The 22,157-nt window shown below is 39.9% G+C and overlaps 3 protein-coding genes across 3 annotated transcripts; 2 read left to right on the top strand and 1 right to left on the bottom strand.

Moving 5' to 3' along the window:
• Positions 1–25: 25 nt before the first annotated feature.
• Positions 26–5,642, top strand: shmt1 (serine hydroxymethyltransferase 1 (soluble)). Its single transcript, XM_029438514.1, has 12 exons — positions 26–223; positions 894–1,020; positions 1,237–1,382; positions 1,519–1,634; positions 1,778–1,938; positions 2,721–2,802; positions 2,920–3,132; positions 3,267–3,380; positions 3,458–3,580; positions 4,035–4,151; positions 4,501–4,611; positions 4,999–5,642. The coding sequence occupies exons 2-12, from the start codon at positions 928–930 to the stop codon at positions 5,169–5,171; spliced, it is 1,449 nt and encodes a 482-aa protein (XP_029294374.1). The 5' UTR covers positions 26–223; positions 894–927; the 3' UTR covers positions 5,172–5,642.
• Positions 5,643–6,767: 1,125 nt separating this feature from the next.
• cpsf4 (cleavage and polyadenylation specific factor 4) lies at positions 6,768–10,891 on the top strand. Its single transcript, XM_029438532.1, has 8 exons — positions 6,768–7,244; positions 7,428–7,478; positions 8,152–8,304; positions 8,395–8,490; positions 8,823–8,916; positions 9,066–9,138; positions 9,254–9,415; positions 10,030–10,891. Exons 1-8 carry the CDS (start codon positions 7,142–7,144, stop codon positions 10,096–10,098), a joined length of 801 nt encoding a protein of 266 aa, XP_029294392.1. The 5' UTR covers positions 6,768–7,141; the 3' UTR covers positions 10,099–10,891.
• Positions 10,892–11,020: 129 nt separating this feature from the next.
• Positions 11,021–13,970, bottom strand: atp5mf (ATP synthase membrane subunit f). Its single transcript, XM_029438542.1, has 4 exons — positions 13,867–13,970; positions 13,045–13,152; positions 11,262–11,378; positions 11,021–11,152 (listed from the first exon to the last, which is right to left on the bottom strand). The coding sequence occupies exons 1-4, from the start codon at positions 13,952–13,954 to the stop codon at positions 11,124–11,126; spliced, it is 342 nt and encodes a 113-aa protein (XP_029294402.1). The 5' UTR covers positions 13,955–13,970; the 3' UTR covers positions 11,021–11,123.
• Positions 13,971–22,157: the final 8,187 nt, after the last annotated feature.

The raw sequence follows: 22,157 nt of genomic DNA, 5'->3' as shown, positions 1-22,157 counted from the left end.
TTACAAATCATGTTACTATGTCACTATGAAATACACATGACAAAAGAGAAAGTGTCCACACTGCGAGCAGAGGGTGGCAGTAAAGCAGCTAATATGCTGGGTAACAATCAAAACGAAGAAGAAGTAAGCGGATTGGTCCAAAGTTTGGCGGACTTTATCCTCCGCAGAGAAGCAGGTTTTTGTTCCAGCGCCGTGGACAGCAGCGGGAGTCTCCACACAACTGGTGAGTCAACTAACGAGTTAATGTTTCATGGGCACAATGGAAATGTTTGGTAGAAATAACTTATTGTTACATTTTGCTGTTAAACGTGATATTTGGCACTATTTCTCGTGTCTGTTCTGCCGCGGTGTATCGTCTGACGAGTAACTGCGAGCTGACGTTTCAGCGTCGCAGTTACTGTTTGCGTGTGGATTTTTAACGCAAGATGTACATTTTCACAGCTCACCTCACTCTGTAAATGTTTAAAAGTGCCATCTTTGCAAATAGTGATTTTCTCCCATTGCTGCTAACTCTCAGGTGATACCGTTAACACAAGTCATGCGCTGTTGTGCAGCAGCAGATGCATGACTGACCTGCAGGGATTTTTAACTTCGTTGTCAGGACGAACAGCTTCAGATAAAGATTTGGCAACTGTAAACACAACTTCATGGGGTAGTGGAGTTACATAATAACCTGTTCGGTGCTGGGGCAGTTTCTGGAGTTGATTTGCTGTGTAACGGTTCAAAGTCTAACGGGTCATATCACTGCTGCACGTGCCCTCCGTCTACTCAGCAACACTCACTCTATATAACACATCCACTATACTTTCTTAGTCATAGTCAATAAAGAGATTTTGTGTCACTTGGACATTGTTTTTTTTAATGTCTAAATGAAGAATTATCTTCCTCTTTAGATTTGCACTTTGTCTGACGAGAGAAACAGAAACCATGTCTTTGACAAATGGCCACAATGTGAGCAAAGAAACTTGGGATTCGCACAACAAGATGATGCTGGATCCTCTGTCCGTCAGCGACTCTGAGGTTTGTGATCGGTGGATTTTAACTTCTTACTCAACAATGTTCTGCAGACGGGAGTAGTGATTCAGTGGGATTTGTTTTTGGTTACTCTTTGCATTTGTTAGAGCTGCAACTAATGATTACTTTCATTTTTGTTTGGTCCAATTATTATGTATTTTGTTGTGTGACAAATTGTGACTGTCCCCTGAACAACCCATTGTTGGTACATTTGTGTTTTAGGTTTTCTCCATCATAAAAAAAGAGAAGCACAGGCAGACGTATGGCCTGGAGCTCATAGCGTCCGAGAACTTTGCCAGCAGAGCGGTTCTAGAGGCTCTGGGTTCCTGCATGAACAACAAATACTCTGAGGGATATCCCGGTCAGAGGTACAACAATTAATCAAATCATTTATTTCAATCCCAATGTTTGATTACATCTTGTAAGTGGTGCGTTCTGTTTTCTCCTACCTATTTAAGATCAAATAAGTATAGCAGTAAAAATCTGTATGATCCATGTGTTCAGGTACTATGGTGGCACGGAGCATGTTGATGAGCTGGAGAGACTCTGTCAGAAGAGGGCGCTGGAGACTTATGGTCTGGACTCAGACAAATGGGGTGTCAACGTGCAGCCATACTCAGGTATCAAATAGTGAATAAACATACAACTCTGTTATTGTTCGGTGTAGAGCCTGATTGATGTGATCAGTATTTAGACTCAAACTCTTCCTCTGCAGTCTTTGCTTTTTCCATTCGTCATACTTTTGTTTATAATTCCCTGTCAGGTTCACCGGCTAATTTTGCCGTCTACACGGCCGTTGTGGAGCCTCATGGCAGGATCATGGGGCTGGACCTTCCTGATGGAGGTCACCTGACACACGGCTTCATGACTGAGAAGAAGAAAATCTCTGCAACGTCCATCTTCTTTGAGTCCATGCCGTATAAGGTACAAAACAATTGTATTTGTCGACACACACTCAGCCAGGAAGTCCTAAAGAGTTTGGCACAACTTTCTCAAAGATGTGAACAGTAACTGTACAGTATCTAATAAAGCAAGTTCACACAACATTGAGCAGATTGATATGATTTTATTAGACACTATGTGGCCAAAATCTGTTTTTGGTGGATTTAATACATAAAATAATAAACTAGAAAAGTGCTTTCAGTGGAGTGCAGATACTCCAGCCACCAAATACTTCTATGGATGTCAGTTTTTGAACCTGTGGCCTGCAACAGACTAGATGAGGTTTGTTTTTATTCTAACTGATTGCCAGAAAAGCCTTTTGTTACAGAAGCAGTTGTTGATCACTGCCGGCCGGTCAAGAGGAGTCAGCAGTCAATAAAATCGTTTTTTTCAAAAAATTGTGAATCACCGCAACCACGTGAGGCCCTTGAGCATACATCCATAAATTAGCACATAAGACCTTATGTAATAGATCTTAGGGGTCTCGGCCTGGCTGAGATATAAATCTGATATTAGTTCAAAGCACAGTGTGTAAACGATTAACAAAAAAACCATCAGATTAAAATGTGTGCAAAATCTGAAGCCTGATAGAATAAAGACGTTTTTATTCAAAGTGATTTCAGTTTGTTTCATTGGCTTCTGGCCAAAATACAAATCTTTTTTTTTTTTTTTTTTTTTTTAATATTGCTGTGTTGTGCTTATGTTCTGTTTATCAGATGCAGCTGTTTTGATGCGTTTGATATAAAATGTTCTTCTGTTTTTAGGTGAATCCAGAAACGGGCTACATTGACTATGACCGACTGCAAGAAAACGCTCGGCTGTTCCACCCCAGACTCATCATTGCAGGTTCTTCTGCTGCTACTATTTTACTTCCACACATTAAAACAAATCAATGAAACGAAGACGAGTGTATACTCAAAGTACTTCACACTTCAGCACATTCACGTCTTGTTTCGTCTCCAGGAACAAGCTGCTATTCCCGCAACCTCGAGTACTGCCGTCTGAAGAAGATCGCTAATGAGAACGGTGCATATCTGTTGGGAGACATGGCTCACATCAGTGGGTTGGTGGCTGCCGGAGTGGTGCCCTCACCCTTTGACTACTGTGACATTGTTTCGACGACAACACACAAGACGCTGCGTGGCTGCCGTGCTGGACTCATCTTCTACAGGAAAGGTAGAAATGGAATATGATGCTTCTGCCTAAACAAACCACTTGCCTTGTTTGTCATCAATACTACGTTTCTGGACTCTGTGATTTCGATAGCTTTACGTTTTTCTTCCCTCTGTCTTTCTATTTCCCTCTCCCAGGCGTGCGGAGTGTGGATGCTAAGGGCAAGGAGACTCTGTACAACTTGGAGTCTTTGATCAATCAGGCTGTGTTTCCCGGGCTGCAGGGAGGACCGCACAACCACGCTATTGCAGGTACACCTCTTCAGTGTCATCTCGACTGTCATTCCAGCGTGTCAGAATCTCATTTAGGTTATGTTTTTCACTGGCAGGTGTTGCTGTCGCTCTCAAACAAGCCATGACGCCAGAGTTCAAAGTCTACCAGACGCAGGTTCTTGCTAACTGCAAATCTCTCTCCAGCGCCCTCATTGACCACGGCTACAAGATTGTCACTGGTAAGTGGAAATGTATCTTCAGTATCAGTTGCCATTAGTGACACAAGTTATAGCGGGAAGTGGCAGAGCGTACAAAATAATAATGGATAAATATTATGGAGGTTAAAAGACGATTTAAGGGAAACCTTTTTTGTATTTGGCAACAGTTTAGATGTACAGATTTTATGCTCTGTTTATATTTTGTATAGACTCTATTCACTCTGAGTTACTGTTGTTTTTTTACAAACTAACAAAGTGATAGATCGAGCAGTTTATGCTGACATTTAAAACTATAACACTTATTTTGTTGCAATTGTATGTTCTTGAAATAATAATAAAACACTTGTCTAAAATATATATTGCAGAAGTACCCTGCAATATGGTGATGTTATTTTAGGGCCCTATCACTAAGACCTACAGTTAATAGCCTCGTAGTCTCATGTGTGGCTCTGATACTCTTTCATGTCCTGTGAAGGTGGCTCTGACAACCATCTGATCCTGCTGGACCTGCGCAGCAAAGGAACTGATGGAGGACGAGCTGAGAAGGTTTTGGAAGCCTGTGCCATTGCTTGTAATAAGAACACCTGTCCAGGTAAAGTGTGTGTGTGTGTGTGTGTGTGTGTGTGTGTGTGTGTGTGTGTGTGTGTGTGTGTGTGTGTGTGTGTGTGTGTGTGTGTGTGTGTGTGTGTGTGTGTGTGTGTGTGTGTGTGTGTGTGTGTGTGTGTGTGTGTGTGTGTGTGTGTGTGTGTGTGTGTGTGTGTGTGTGTGTGTGTGTTTTTTAGCACTGATATAATATTATATGCAGCTTTGTTTTCCCCTAATGTAAGTAATCTGTGGCAAAGTAATCCTTTGTCTCTGAATGTAGCACTTGATGTAGCTATTGCTAAATATTTCTCTACGGAGTGCCACTCTTAATGTTTCCACATACGTGTGTTTGTTAGGGGATAAAAGTGCTCTGCGCCCGAGTGGTTTGAGGTTTGGCTCTCCAGCTCTGACCTCCAGAAACTTGATGCAGGAGGACTTCAAGAAGGTGGCCGAGTTCATTCACAGAGGTAATCTTTTACCTTAGTACCTTTTTAGTCTGCAATTTAGTTTTTCCTATGTATAGGCCAACTTTGTGAGAGGATAACAGATATCACAAGCGTGAATGCGATCATTTTACTGCTGCTTTCCATGCAGTACATGCCTTAACATGTTTCCTTAACTAAGGAAATTGTTTAAGGGATTCTGTGCAACACCTCTAAGTAAATCCCTCAGCTAAAGGAGAAAACTTCAGGTGTTTTGTGCAACTGACTACAGATTTACGCCTCTGATAAACTTCTTCTCTGCAGCTGTCCTAGTATTTAGAGCCATCCACCAAAGCCAAATAAAGGAAATGCTTAATATGATTTCACACATATTAAATCTGAAAGCCCTCTCTGCTCTCCTTCCTCCTGCAGGCATTGAGCTGACTTTGGAGGTGCAGAGTAGCCTGGATCCCAAGGCCACTCTGAAGGAGTTCATTCAGGCGCTGACCCATGGAGAGAAGTTCCAGCAGCGGGTATCTGAAATCAAAGCAGAGGTGGAGGCTTTCGCTGGTCAGTTCCCCATGCCTGGCCTGCCTGAGCTGTAGAGAGAGACAGCTCAGACACTGATGGACGCTGGACTGATGATTATACCAAACATTGTAATTCCAAATTTTGGTAGCATCTTGTTTCGTGTGTACATTTGTTTTTCAGCGTACACCTGTTAAATATGTCACTGCAAATCAAGACACAGCTTGGAACAGATTTGTTTTAATGGAAAAATAGATTTGCAGACTTAATTGTCCAATTATCCAGTGTTGCTACAGTGCTTTTGCTTTTTTGGATAGTTCTTTTTTTTCCACTGTAGCTTTTGGTCTCGGATGTTAAGATCACACAAGCTCAGAAATCACCATTTCATTTGTATCAAATTTACAATTGCAAAGTTTTCTTACGGGCTTTACTGCAGATTAAAGCACAGCACGTGATTATTACTTTCATAAATGAGCGTTTTATATGATATACTGTATACATGTACAATATAATAAATACAATTTGAAAAATAAAAAAATACAATTGTTGAATTTAGTTAAAGAATCCATAATGAATTAAACAGCTATTGTGCATGATCTTTCAATTTATCTGCAAACTTGTGCAAAAATTGTCCCATAAAAACATCTTCAACCATACGAGTACTTGGAATGATCAACCTTTAGTCACTAAAGTAAAAAGACTTTTGCCAGACGTCATTCAGAACAAAACAGTCCAGTTGAAATTAGAGCCCCTAACATAACATTTAATCCAGATAACTGGAATACCTCATGATTTGGTAAAAAATAATATCAGCAGGATCACTATCTGAAATGCATTCCTCTGTATAGTTGCTGCCTGAAGTGTTAAATGAACACTAAATATAAATATATATATATAAATATATATATATATATATATATATATATAAAAAATATATATATATATATATAAAAAAAATATATATATATATATATATATATATATATATATATATATATATATATATATAAATATATATAATATAATTAAATATATATATATAAATCTATATATATATATATACTATATATATATATATCATATATATATATCTATATATCTCTAATCTCTATATATATCTATCATATATATATATCCTTCCCCTCTATATATATCTATATATCTCTCCCTTATATCCTCTCTCTCTATCTCTCTCTCTCTTCTCATATCTCTCTCTTCTCTCTATCTATCTATATCTCTCTCTCTTCTCTCCTCTATCTATCTCTCTCTATAAATATATATATATATATATAATGTATTAATTCAAGAGCACAAATGACTAAACTCACTAATTATTAATTCAACAAATGATTTCTCCATTAGTTTAAATCTGGCAGAAGGTGTCATTTTGTAGGTAATTTAAATGTCTACAACGTTAACAGGTAATTAAATATGAAAAACACGTTTGAAAACAAACAAACATGTTAAATACATATTTGAGAATGTGATTTAAAACATTAAATAATTCCGAGGACACATTATTTATTTAGATTTTAAGACATATCTTTTAGTTTTAACTTGTAAAGGTGGTAAAGGGTGTTCTACCTTATTTTTCTTTTATTCTTAATTTCTCCCAGAAATATTGATACATTTATTTAAATCAGTAAAAGGCCTCCACAGTTTGGTGTGAGTTCACCAAATCACTCGGTGATCCTTTAGTCTGGCCTTATTCCGACAGGTCAGAGGTCAATCTGCGCGCCTTCCGTCCATCTACTGTTGAGGAGCAGCAGTTTGTGACAAACTAAAAGTCACAGAGCGACTAATGTTCGGGTTTTTTCTTTAAAACAGCCCAATACAGCTACAACAAAGAACAGCAGTTTCTCACCAGGGAGTACGCTTATTGTTGTTACCTTATCGGTTAGCCTAGCTAGCCTGGTTAGCCACTTTAGCTGGCTGTTGAAGAAAGTACTAGCTAGCTACATAGCTAGCTACATAGCTAGCTCAACCTCAAGCTAGCTAACCGAAAACGAACATTTCTTTGACCGGAGCAAGACAAACTAACGCAGACATGCAGGACATGCTGGCTACCGTGGATCACCTGAAGTTTGACCTGGAACTCGCTGTGCAGCAGCAGCTAGGGGCACAGCCTCTGCCCTTCCCCGGCATGGACAGTAAGTGCTTGGATGCTAGCTGGTACTTAGCATCTGTAGGTAAACTATAGTCAAAGTTAGCAGTAAAACTGATGGTAGCTAACGTCAGGTTGACACTGGCGACTGGCCGGTGGAGACTGTTCATGTTTTCTTTGTGTACCATGTCTTTATTAAGGTTGTAATATTATGTGTGTGTCCCTGCAGAGTCCGGGTCTGCTGTGTGTGAGTTCTTCATGAGAGCAGCTTGTGTGAAAGGTAAAAACTCAACAGAACAACAATCAAGCACTTTAGTACTTCACTTCCATAAAGGTTGGGGACTCCCAACAGATGGATTTGAAAAAATAAGAATGGAGTGATCAAAACTGAAACAGCAGAGTTATCCTGATTTTTAGTCTCTAGTACGAGTCAAGCTTCAAAAACACAGAATCCTACATTTCCCATAATGCAGCCAATTTAATGTTTACATTTAATTAGACCCTTTTTATAAGATTAATTATCCAAGCAAGGATAAGTGCTCATGTTCAAATATAAGCTGAGATGCACCGTTCACAAATACAATAAATAAAATCGTACAGTACACAACAAGCTTAATCGACTTCCAGTGGAATTGTATTGCGTTATTTCTATCATATTGTTTTGTTGGCTATTAATAAAAATGAATACAATCGGTAAGATTGATAACAAATACGATAACATTAAAAACAATACCAGTAAAAACCAAAATCACATGAATAGCAAGGATACACATTTAAGATGGGTCTTTCTTTCTGCTCTAAGATCCACAAGGAGGGCATTGTGCAGTTTGTGTCCATAAAAACAGAAAACGGTATCACCAACTTTACATCTATCCCGCTCATTGTTGGTATTTCTGAATTAGGAAAGTTGTGCCATCGTCTGTGTTATATCTTTTATTTGTTTGCACTCCCAGGTGGGATGTGTCCGTTCCGTCACATCAGCGGAGAGAAGACGGTGGTGTGTAAGCACTGGCTCAGAGGACTGTGTAAGAAGGGAGACCAGTGCGAGTTTCTTCATGAGTACGACATGACCAAGATGCCTGAATGCTACTTCTACTCCAAGTTTGGTTAGTTGACTTGATGTTTCATAAAAATACACGGATGAGTTTGATGACTGTATTTACATTGTGACTGTGTTTGTTGGATGACCCTCGCAGGTGAGTGTAGCAACAAGGAATGTCCATTCCTGCACATCGATCCAGAGTCCAAGATCAAAGACTGTCCCTGGTATGATCGAGGCTTCTGCAAACACGGTACGTCCTACTCACGTGAACATTCCAGCAGTACTGATGAATTAATACCCCCTAAACATACTGTTTACTGTGGAAGCCCATTTACGCCAATAAAATAAAAATATAAGATTTAAAAAGAAAATGATGAGAAATGTTCTCTAAATGAGAAACCTTGTCAAAATGATGACTCAGTATCTCAGAAGGTTTCTCATAATAATTCCTTAAAGGATTTTCATCAGTGGTGGAAATGGGCTTCCATAGTACACGCAATCTTCTGGTTTGAATTTCTTCATCAGCAGCTAAACAGCCTCTTTACTTTCTGTTGTGGATCTTAATCCATCTTCCTGTCTCAGGTCCCGACTGCAGACACAGACACACAAGAAGGGTGATCTGTATGAATTACCTGGTGGGCTTCTGTCCAGAGGGAAAATCTTGTAAATTTATGCAGTATGTAATCCTTTTTTATTTGATTCATACGTGATAGAAATGAGTTTGACTTGTGACTTGTTTTAGCATTTGGTTTTGTAAAGTAGGATAGTTCTTTTATCTAGTAAATTATTCTTTTATGTGGATTTAACTGAGATATTCTTCTACAGCCCTCGTTTTGAATTGCCTATGGGAGCTTCTGAACAACCTCCTCTGCCACAGCAAATTCAGAACCAGTCAAAGGTAGGCGCACACATACCAAAGCTTCTCCCTCAGTGTACTGCTCCATGTTATTTAACGGCTACTTTGTTTCTGAACCGCTGAGCAAAAACAATCTCTTTTCCCGTTCCTGCTGCAGCCTATGCCTTCCATCGGCCGCTCGTCGCTCTCTCTAATCCAGCTGACCAACTCCAGTCCAGGCATGCGGCCGCAAAACCACATGCCGATGGCTCCTCCTCAGCAAAACAACATGGGTGGCAACAGAGGGCCTCGACCACTGGACCAAGTCACCTGCTACAAGGTGAATCATCTGAACCTTTGTCTGCTTATGTGCCCTCAAAATCAGTTTTTAGACACCACTCTCACTATAACTGTGAATATAGTTGTAATACCTTTTTTCAAAGCAATAATTTGACAATGTTTTGCACTTTCTTGCCCAAGAGTTGGAGATCAATACCTCTCTCATGTCTGTTTAGTAAATATGAAGCTACATTTTAATACTTATTTTTCACACATGCAGCATTACATTATGCTCGTAATCCTTACAGAAAGATGAAACGGAACAAAAAAGTAAAATAAATGAAGATCATAATACATTAAGTGAGCCCATGTGAAACGGCAAACCTTTGTTTTAACGCTTGAGGGGAAAAAAGATAAAAGATGTTTTTGATCTTGATTCTTGAGGTTCTGGTATTTAGATTGTATTACCTTCAGCCAGGATGGAAGTTTCCCCATGTTCAGCCCTTGTGCTAAGCTAACAGGCTCCTGCTACATATTTACTGTACAGGCACGAGTGGCAGCGATCTTTTCATTTAACTCTCAGCAAATAGGAGCATTTCCACATCAGTTTCTTTTTTCAGCTTGCTTTTAAAAAGCAGCCATTAATGTCTTCCTTCTTGTGTTCTGTGTCTGTAGTGCGGTGAGAAGGGCCACTATGCCAACAAATGCACTAAAGGCCATCTTGCCTTCTTGAGCGGACAGTAACCTTCAGCCTCCACATCACCACGGTGCTGTAGCTCAGCCCCCCTGATGTGAGGAGAGGAAGAGCAACTGAAGGGAGGAAGCCCCCTTTGCGCTACAGGCTGAAGTTGAACTTAAAGACTTTAACTGCCGCTGTTGTGTATGTGTGTTCGTGTGTCACTTCAGGGTGAATTTATACAGACACAGGCAGTAGGGAAGATAATGATAGCTACTATATCTATTCTTTATGGATACATGTAATTAACGGAAAAGTTCACAATCTGTGTGGCTGTGGTTCAAATGACTTGTCAGTGTTCAGTTTTCTACAATGTTTGTACTGTAAACCACACTGAATATTTAAAGACATGACACCCAGGGTCCAACAGAGGTGCAGTGCTGTATGTTGCTGCTTCTTTACAGGATATAAGCTTCCTTGGGTCATGTGACTGCATCAGTGACACCAGACCGGTCTTTCTATCCTGCTACTTCTAGTAAATCTGTCAGATAATAAAAACACGTGATAAATGCCAGTAGGAATGTATATTAATGCCGTTTATACTCAACTATTATTTAGAGCCCAACCCCATCCTGTAATTGTGTGTACTCTCACGCCACAACCTAAAATCCTTGTTTGCCAGTCAAATTTGACTTTCGTTTTAAATCCTGGGAATAAATTAATTTGGCCCCGTGTTACAGCTGAATACAGATTGTACCCAGGACTGGGTAGAGCAGTTTGGCACAGCAAAAAAAAAAAAGCATCTCAGGATGAACTTCATTGTGTTAAGTATGACATTTTTTACAAATCTGTACAAATAAATGTTCTTTGTTACACATGTACCCGTTATACCTGCATTCCCTTAGCTACGCTGATGATGGTTGGGAATTTTAAATAACAGCTCACATTTAGATGCAACTGGAAACTAAACCCAAACATGATATCCAACAATAAATCTTAGTATTGTTTATTGGTCACACAGTCACATATTCAACACACAGCCAGGGGAACACAAATGTTCACGCTCAACCCCTAGAGGTCTGACAGAAGGAGCTTAATGGTACTTTCTCCAGCGATCGTGCTCTGGAAGAGAAGAGGTTTAAAATTATTTCTGACATTTAATCTTAGGAAAAAATGTTTTAGTAAAAGGTAGAATAGCCTAAACAGGAAGCAAGAGTGTGCATTTTCTTACTGATGTGGTCGAAACTCCACACGTAGCTCAGTATCACATAGCCAGTGAGTACCATCGCAATACCGCCGATGCCTCCCTTCTTCACATGAATGTACTTGTTTAAGTATCTGTCGCGGCCTGGAAGAGAAAAACAAGCAGCATGAACTACAGCTGAAGACCGAATAATGACAAACTGCATTAATTAAAGTTATAATGTTCAAGACCGCAACACAAATACAACAAGCATCGACTTTAACATGGTGAAAGGAAACGCTAGAGACATGAGCATGTGATCTTTGCGATCAGGAAATCATCCTCGAGTTGGGAGTCGATGCATTTTCAAGCCTTTCGTCAACTACAGGAGTCATTTTCATGAAGTATCTCATACTAAGAGTCCTAAAGGTCACTAAAAATAACATTTAAAGTCGAGTGTTTCCTTAAGAGCTTTTCACAAAGCTGCTGAGCAACTTTAACTGAGAACGAAATGTTTAGATACAGATTTAATTCAAGATAGAGATCAGAAGGTTTTAGGCTGCGTCTGAAAGTAGATACTATTTCATACCAAGTAAGATATCTAACTGCATTTTGTGTATGTCGGAAGTGAAGAAATATTGAGTATGCGACATGTGCTTAATGGACACTCAACTGCCCCACAATGCATTGCGTCTCTTCAGGCTGCCAATGGCGGACTGCAAGGCAGACAGTTCTGCCACAAGCAAGGTGTACAAATGTATTCAGTATTTTATTTAGTACGCAGAATGCCATTTCGAACATAACCTTAGTGACTTAAGAGTCTTCTGGACGTCCTTGAACTTCTGACTTACTAGATAGTTTGGATCAAAAATGTACGAGTTCTGAAGTTAGGCTTGACATGCCCCTTATATTTGGGAGTTTCTCTTTACTGAAACAGGTAAATACTTTCAGCCTCAGGATGTTTTGTGAATGACATGCCCTTAAAAAGGTTCAGTGTGTAAGATCTGCCAGAATTTAAACTTAAAACAATTAACTAACATCAACAGAATGTGAAGCAGTGACAGCGTTGACTTTATGTCAAAGACGTCTGTGTTGTGTTGTAGAGATATCTACTGAAGTTAGCACGCTAACTGACAGCGAGACACTGTCGCTCCAGTCTGCCCTCAGACCAGAGGGCGAAGAAGTACAGCTGCCTGACTCGGGTGTCGGTTTTATAGTTTGTTTATTGGATTACATTTAAAGTAGCAGAACCAAGACAACAACCTGCACCACCTCGCTTTGTCCTCACAGCTGTCAGGAGGCTGTTTCGCAGAGTTTATAGCCGCTCTGTCAGAAGGAGCCTCAGTCAGCAGCCCAAGAGACTTGAACTCAGCCAGAACAAGCCCCAGAGCTACCAGTCACAGCTGCTGGACCTGTGTAAGGCAGCAACAGGGAACCTGCAGTTCCCCGGTGCTGTGGCTGAACTTGAGCTAACTGCTAACTGAAGCTACGCTGTTTCCCGGGGCTGCCGACAGATATACACTCAGAGAAACAGCTGTGAGGACGAAGCGAGGTGGTGTGTAATAAGATTTTAAGAAGTGATTTTATGTTAACTGTGCTGCGGAAACAGCATTGCATTTTCACTGCTACATGATAATGTGGTAAAGGAGGAAAGGTCAGGTTTCTATATCACCATGTTCTTTTCTGACTTCGAACTAAGCCTTCATTTCACAAGTCAGCTATATTGAAAACTGCACTCCTTTTTTTTGGGATTGAAACTTTTGTGATATCCTCCCTTGGTTAAGTTTTTCCAGGTCCACAACAGAGATTTAGTCAGAACAGGTCTCCTCACCCTTGCCGAGAGATGAGAAGAGACCATTGGGGGTCAAGTCTCGACCTCCAAGCCATTTTCCCAGCTCTCCCAGTTTCACCTCCATCAGTCGCTTCTCAACTACGGGAACTGGTCACAAGTGGAGACAGCAAAGAAAGTTTGATTACACATTGTCCATAATAGAGCAATACATGCTGTGGCTCTGGTTAAAGCATTGGGATAAGTTAAGTCTTCACACAGAGGTCATACAACAATATATGCAGCTTAAAAAGGTCAATCTGCAAGGGCTGAAAAGACCGGCACAGCTAATGTTACTATGAATGAAGTATTCTTCGCCCACCGTTAAAAACCCACTCTAAAGCGAAGCACTGACTTTTGTGTTTATTTATTTACGGTTAACTTGTGTTTTAGGATTAAAATGAACCAAATACTACATCAGAGTTTGGGTTAACGGGCACGGAGTTTGCAGGCTACCGTGCTAAGCTAGCCAAAAGGAACGGTTACATAACGTAATTAAGCTAAGACAACTAAATGATGTTATCTTCATACAAACTGCAAGTCATATCTAAAGCTTCTGGTCACCAAACATTACAGTTAAATGTCCAAAACCGACTCGCAAATTCATTTTAACTGCAAGAAATCGGCAATGACATGGAAAGTCCTTGACGTGACTTGAAGGATTCAGTGGGGCCAGAGTCCGACTAAAACCTTAAAGTTGAGTTATTAACAGTCTGTATAAAGATACAACACACACAACCTGAGAAAACGTGAACATATACCAACGACAATGCACGTTATAAAGAACATTTTGAATATTGTTAAGCAGAGGACACGCTATTTTACCTGGTCTGTCCGCCATCTTGACTGGTGCGAAGTACTTGCAGGCAGCGTAGAAAAGAGTCGTGATGATGGGAAAAAAGAGGAGGTGCATTATGGGAGAATATGTAGTTTTTAACTATATCCGCTAGAGGGCAGCAGAATAAATGAAACCAGAAGTCTCAAATCAAAAGTTTTCTTTTTCTTTTTTAAAAGTCAGTTAACAATAGGCTACACTTATAAAAATAAACAGTATTTACAAAAATAAATAGACATACAAACATACGTAAAAGTAATAGATAAAAGCAAATGAAGGGATAAAACACATAAATAAATAGATAGTAACTTAAATAAAAATAATACATTGGGAGCACAATCTCAAGCACAGAGTTATTGTGTTAAGATACTGTATAGTTCCACTTCTTTCTTAAAAAATGAAAGTGAGGTTTTACTTTAGCAAACTTACATTTATGAATGTAAAATAAAATAAATAAATAAAATATTGACTAGAAAATATTATTTCTCAGATATTGTGTTGAACCTTTAAAAAAAACAAAACACCTACTAGCTTAAACGAATGCAGTCCTGCATTGACTCCTACTTTCATGAAGGTTATAATGTACCGTTTTTTAAAACCGGTTTAAAAAGATGTTGATTCAACTAAATGACAACTTTGGAGGAGGAATGTTGTGGTGCTGATGAATTGTATCGCATTATACAGAGAGGTGTTTTTGTTATTTAGCGGTACCCTCATTTATATAAATCAGAATTAAGATCAGCTTTATTGGCCAAGTATGTGTACACAAACAAAACATTTCACTTCGTTTTTGTTGCTCCCAATGTACCTAGACAGAAATAAAAATATTAAAAACAAGGACAACAAAGCTGGACAAAAGTAAAACATATATAAATAACAAAGACATTTGTGAACAGGAAGACGTGCAATGGTGCGGAGCGCAAAGGGTGCTATACATTCAATAAATATTGAATGACTAATGTAACAGATTGCTTTAAATGGAGTAGACAAAATAATAGAAACACCTGGATTTCTCACTATTTTATCAACTAAACTATTATTAACAAAGTAGTAGAGTAGAGGGCAGAGTAATTGATTTAAATTGCTAATTGCAGCCCTTCTCATAACCTATAGACATATGTAATGATTGCAAGTGCACATTGTTTAATATAAAGAGGTTGGGAGCCACTGCCATAGTGAAAATATACAGTGAAAACTGAATCTATCTGTATATGTTCATGCTTATTATCAATAAGCATGAAAATACCACTTTGTGTAAACAAAAGCACACTTTAAACCAGAGTATGTTGCATTTCAAATATGTTTGATGTTACAATAGGATTTGAATAATTTGACCTAGCGACCAATACATGTAGGTATCCTAATAGGTAAACATATTTAAACATATCAGGTTTTGATTTATTTGTTTTGTGTACAACCACATGTTTCTTCTTTAAAAAGTGTGTCAGCTGATCCCATGCATTTTGAAATTGTGACCTGAAGGGTTTACCACACTGGCGTCTCCTGACGGAATTTCACACACACACACACACACACACACACACACACACACACACACACACACACACACACACACACACACACAGTGATTAAGGCTGAGCAGCAACCTGTTTCCATATTTGACTGATTTTCCTTCTTAACTCTAATGATTTTTACTAGATGGAGGACTAATATAGATGTCCATCATCCACCCTGCTTTTATCTGTGTTGTTCCTTTTTTCTGCATCTCTCTCTACTCAACGCACACACACGCACACACACACGCACACACACACGCACGCACACACACACACACACACACACACACACACACACACACACACACACACACACACACACACACAAATATAATAATAAATATATGTATATTAATCCACATTAGAAACATTAAAATGGATGTATTCATGTATCCACCTACCTGTAACGTGGGTGGATACATGAATACATTGTCTGTGTGTGTGTGTGTGTGTGTGTGTGTGTGTGTGTGTGTGTGTGTGTGTGTACGTGTGTTTGTGTGTGTTGAACATGGATGAATCTTTTCCAGGTTTTGGTCTTTGATGTGGATGATTCAGCTCTCTTTACTGCATGTTGACCCAAATTTTTCTCCTCTTCCAGTCTCTTGGACAATGTTACATTAAACAGCAAAAGTTTCTTTACTTACAGTCGATGATTTCATGTAAAATTATTTTATGACAGAGCAATGACTTTAGAGCTGAATAGCAGCCTAATTAAAAAACAAAACATTCAGCTAATGAACTGAGATGACATTTGGTTTTGTCGGTCATTAGCCTGTCTTAGGTTGTAGAACCGTCCAATATTCATTTTCCTATTTGCTCTGTTTTTAATTATTATTCCTGAGGGAAATAGCTGTCTCTTTAGCTGCTAAACGCTCTTCTACGTTCACCAGCCAACACAGGACTCATTTCATTCACGGCGTTCATTAAAGAAATGACTTTCGTTAAAATACTGTCCGCCATTTACGCTACTGGGGTTAACTGCAAATAACTTACTTAGCTACTGATAGCTACCCATGGAAAACAAAAGCACGTACTTCCTTTGTGTCGTAAATAAAGCCTTAATTTCCCAGGAGATCGTACCCGGTGGCAGACAGGATTGAGTAGGAGGGTTATAGGGAACCAATCTAAACGCCAATGGCATCATTGTTGTATAGCCATTACATAAACTTTAACTTCACAATGATAAGTTAACGCAAACCATGTGGCTATTGCTACTTTAATATAAAAATGTTAGCGCAGCTTTAAAGTAGTGGCAGACTGACCAGAGACAGCAACCTGTTAATCTCTTTACTCCTTTGAATGTAGCTAATGAATACAAAAAGTGGTCCAAATAATCACACAACTACTACAAAGCTGCTCAGTTGGGCAGAATCCCAGTCTGCCAACACTGCCCCTACCTCTCCTGCTGAAGGTCACACTCAGTCACACACTTGGTTGAACCAACATCTTGTGTCTGTCTGATTTACACACAGAACCTCTAATCCAATCCTACTCGGTGCCGCTGAGGAGCCAGAACACGCCCCCAGAGGTGGTGGCAGATTCCCAAATGCACTCATCGAACACCTGCACACACATGCACACAGTTGCAAACATACAGAGACCTAAACACACAATGACAGACTGACACACTCGGAAAACCGAGCAGAGATATACACGAGCACACAAATTTCATTTAGGCTGTAAAGGTTATACCAACAACAATGTAACATAATCTCATAGAGAGCAAACCCATACACAGAAATTACCCTGTGGTCCAGTTCCACCTGCACGTTCATTGGGTTTGTTTGTTTGTTATAGCGCTGCCTCGGGCCTCACTGCACTTCAGAGGAGCCACACACACACACACACACACACACACACACACACACACACACACACACACACACACACACACACACACACACACACACACAAACACACGAAAGCATAGGGGACGGATGATTTTATTCCACCTCAAGAGGCAGGTGCCCTCGAGGTCTGCCACAGACAGCTCTTTGAAGCTGATGGAGAGAGATAGAGGGAGAAAGAGCAAAAGATGGCGGGAGGGAGATTGTGGGAGGGCCGAGAATAGACAGACAGAGAGAGGAGACAGGGATGAAAGAGGATGGGGCCAGAAAAGAGATGACGACTGTAAGTACAAAAAGGGGGGAATAGCAGCAGGAAGAGAATGATGGAGGGAGATGAAGGATAAGAGAAGAGAGGAGGGGGCTGAGCCCATGTCTCTGCACACGGCTCTCTAATACACATGACCTTTAAACAACCACTCTCCCAGTCGCTCCCTGTTCATCCATCCTTCATGCTCCACATCCCTCTTTCATATAATTTTTTTTAGACCTGTGTTTTCTTTTAAATCGTCACTTCGTCTGCCGTTGCCGATTACTCTTCTCCCCATCTGTAACTGTCTCACACTTGCTATTTCCTCTCTCCCCTCTCTCCCACATTGATTTCTCTCCTCTCTACTGCTGCTCTTTTGCCCTTTTTCTCTTAACTCGCTCCTTGTCATGAATGTCATCTCCTCCTCTTCCTTCTCTCAGTGACCTGTATGTTTCTTTTACCCCTTCTCTGGTCGAGAGCTCACAGACAGAGAGAGAGACAAAAATCAGACAAACAGAGAGACAGGCAGGCGGGTAAAAGCGATGGGTTGTGGGTAATGGGTTTATCAACCTGCCTATTATTACAATAATCTCATTAGAGATATGGAGATCACCAGGGGAGCTGCTAAAAGGAGCTTGCAGGCCTGATGAGGGTCTCAGAGGAAACCTGTGTGTGTGTGTGTGTGTGTGTGTGTGTGTGTGTGTGTGTGTGTGTGTGTGTGTGTGTGTGTGTGTGTGTGTGTGTGTGTGTGTATGTGTGTGTGTGTGTGTGTGTGTGTGTGTTTGACAGACATGGATGAATACAGAGAGGATATTACATGTGATAAAGGCTCCACAGGGACTGTTTCATTCCTTACTGCGATAATGGCTTTAGCCACTAAATCAAACTTTTCCATTCACATTCACTCACAAACTTAAATGTAATAGGTGCTAATGGCACGTTGAGTCATCAAAGCTGCACTTCTACTGAATACGAAACAGCACGGTGGAAAACAAAAAAGCAGTACACCTCAAATTTTTCCTAAATCTGTTAGTGGAGAATTAAGTGCCAGAATTATTTGTAGTGCATTTGTAGAAATATAAAGGTGGTACTTATCCTCTTTTAACTCCCACATAAAACAAATCTCAAGGACTGCCTTCTTTCATCTACGTAACATTGCAAAAATAAGACACATCCTGTCTCAAAATGATGCAGAAAAACTAGTCCATGCATTTGTTACTTCAAGGCTGGATTACTGCAACTCATTGTTATCAGGTTGTCCCAAAAAGTCGCTTAAGACTCTTCAGTTGATCCAAAATGCAGCGGCACGTGTATTGACAGGAACAAGGAAACAGGATCATATTACTCCTGTATTAGCTGCACTGCACTGGCTCCCGGTAAAATACAGAATAGAATTCAAAATCCTTCTCCTGACTTACAAAGAAATTAATGGTCAGGCTCCAGCATATCTTAAAGATCTCATAGTACCTTATAAACCAACTACAGCATTGCACTCCCAGACTGCAGGGTTACTTGTAGTTCCTAGAGTCTCTAAGAGTACAATGGGAGCCAGAGCCTTCAGCTATCGAGCTCCTCTCCAGTGGAACCAGCTTCCAGTTTGTGTTCGGGAGGCAGACACACTCTCCACATTTAAGAGCAGGCTAAAGACTTTCTTTTTTGATAAAGCTTATAGTTAGGGCTGGCTCAGGTTTGCCTTAGATCAGCCCCTAGTTATGCTGCTATAGGCTTAGACTGCCAGGGGGACACCTCCCTGTTCTCCTCCTTCTCTATCTGTATGCATGTATGTAAATGTATGTTACTAACTCATCATCCGGGGTATCATCCCCAGAGTTTCTGTGTCTCATGTGGCAGATTGCCACTGATAAAGTTTACGTCAGGATCAGGAATCGTGGCTGTGCCTGCTGCCCTGGTCCTGCTGGAAGCCTTTTTGACATTTTCCTGGATTCATCCATACTTTCTCTTTTTTGATCACAACATAATTTCTGTCAAATGTTGTATTTGTACTATGTTGTTTATCCTGTACATACGACATCTATTGCACGTCTGTCCGTCCTGGGAGAGGGATCCCTCCTCAGTTGCTCTCCCTGAGGTTTCTTCCATTTTCCCCCTTTAATTATGGGGTTTCTTTTAGGAAGTTTTTCCTTGTGCGATGCGAGGGTCTAAGGACAGAGGGTGTCGTAACCTGTACAGTCTGTAAAGCACACTGAAACAAATGTATAATTTGTGATATTGGGCTATACAAATAAATTTGATTTGATTTGAACCGTGAGAAACTGGACATCGTTTGAAAGCACAAAGCTTCATAATTCTATCTGTTTAAACCATTGTACCGTTTTGTTCAATTTTTGTAGAGAACAAGCTTTGATGCTTAACATTGACTTTTTTTCTACTTTTTAAAGGAATTGTCCGACATTTATTTCTTATTTGATGACTGATATCAATCTCTCATGTGTGCATTAAGTATGCAGCTTGAACCAGGAGGTGATTAGCTTAGCTTAGCATAAACACTGGAAGTAGGGGAAAACAGCCAGCCTAGCTCTGTCAAACACAAAACTAACACACAATAATCTTTTTAAGTTGATATGACAAACGTGTTAGCAAACACTTGTGTATTTACACATCCAGCATACACAGAGCAACATTAGTATACATTTGGAGTCGCATTTCTGACCACCTGGCATATATGAGTCCAATATTTACTCGCCTTTTAGCTCTTTTTATGGTCTCCACCAACTCTTTAGCAGCTCAATGCTGATATTCTGATATTCACCCAGAGCAAAATCTGCCTGTGGCATCTTTGGCCCTACACTGTCATCCATTTCTCCTCCACTTTGACCTATTATTTCCCAAACCAAACATAAAGCTTTATATATAAAGCGAGGAGTGTCTCAGTGTGTAGGTTTTGTTTTTTTCAGATGAAAAATATTTCCAAAATCCTATTTCTATATCATTAAAAACACTTAAAACCAATGTCCACCTTTAAAAACAAAAACAAATCATCTTTCATACTTTCTTTTAGCCACAGTAACATCGTAGCTCTAAAGATCGCAATGTCGTTCTGTCGGTCCACCATTTTGGTCCAGGCTCAAATATATGGACTATTGGATGGATTGACTTTGCTGATCCCTGACTTTTCCTCTGCCGCCACCATGACGTTCATATTTGTGGTTTTGAGGGAAATACTTTGAAACTCTTGTATAAATTGCCATCAAATTTGGTGCAGACATGCATGTCACCCTAAGGATCAATTGTAAATTATTTGGTGATGCCTTAACACTCCTCTAGCGCCATCATCAGGTCAACATTTAAATTTGTCCAGCGCTTCGGACCAAATATCTACAAAACTAATGACCTTCACATCAGCCTCAGCTGTACTTGTGTTTAGAGCTAATTACAAAATTAGCATGCTTAACAAAGTGTTGAACATGGTAAACATTGTACTGATAAACATCAGCATGTTAGCATTGTCATAGGCCGACTAGCATTTAGCTCAAAGCACTGCTGTGCTTAGGTACAGCCTCACTGAGCCGCGAGCATGTCTGTGGATTCTGCTTGTTTATTTGTAATTCTATAAAAGTCTGTAGCTGTGTTTCTTGTTTCCTAACTGGACACTGCAGGACAAAATGAACTGGGTGACAGTGTTATCTGTGTGGCAGGGGAAGGTGAAGTAGCCCTGGCCTGAAGCTTCTGCAGCAGATTAGACACAGATTGGTCCTATTGCTTTGTTGTGAAATACAGCAGCTGAGGACAGAGTACAGCAAAACATACACAGAGGACACAAATGTGCTCGCACACACACAAGCACGGATGTAATTGAAATGGTAAAGGTGCTGGTTGTTACATAGCAACCTTTAATAAACAACGACTGTAAAATGGAAACGATGATAATGAGAGACACGGAGCGAGAGAGAGGAGTAATTGAACTCTGGCTCTCTGAGTGTCTCTGAGCTTTGGTTACATGGCGTTGAGTTTCAGAGTAGGGATTCTTTAAGGACGTTTATGTACCGTGTGTTTAACAAACCTCTAAAGCAGTGTTAGTCAGCTTTAATTGATGGCTCACGTGGCAGTGGGCTAAATAAAGGGGTGATAGATATGACTGCAGTCAATACAGATATTTCATAAAAACACTAAAAACAAACAGGGCTATTACATATAACCCATTAAAACACAGTGTCTGCTCTATTAGCCTACAAATAATTTTAAATGTTTTTTAATAATAATTGATGCAAATATAGACCAGAAACAAGATATTTAAACTTGCTCAGCCGACACTGACTCACTGCGGAGTTGCCAGTTTTGGCGGTCTATCAGTGCTACAATGGTGAATGTGCACATGGACGGGTAGATACATGGTGGGCTAGTATAGAAATAAATAAACTTAAGGTCATTAAAAATATGTTATCATATCATGCTTATGAATATGGACATTTGCTAAAAAATTATTTATATCGCAAAATTGGAGCATTGGAGGATACTGCGACCAACCTGGCACTTCATTCTCGCGTTAGCTTGGCTCTGGTCGATTCGTTTCACCATTTCATGCTAGTTAGCGCGTCTTTCTACAGACGTCAAATGGATCGATTTCTTATTAAAGAGTTGCACACTAGGTGGACAGAAACAAAGCGTGACAAACAAATTAAGATTTGGCTTTGGAGCATCAAACCTTCGCA

This window comes from Cottoperca gobio, chromosome 8, assembly GCF_900634415.1.
Source record: "Cottoperca gobio chromosome 8, fCotGob3.1, whole genome shotgun sequence".
Taxonomy (NCBI): domain Eukaryota; kingdom Metazoa; phylum Chordata; class Actinopteri; order Perciformes; family Bovichtidae; genus Cottoperca; species Cottoperca gobio.
This window is presented reverse-complemented; position numbering and strand designations above follow the sequence as displayed.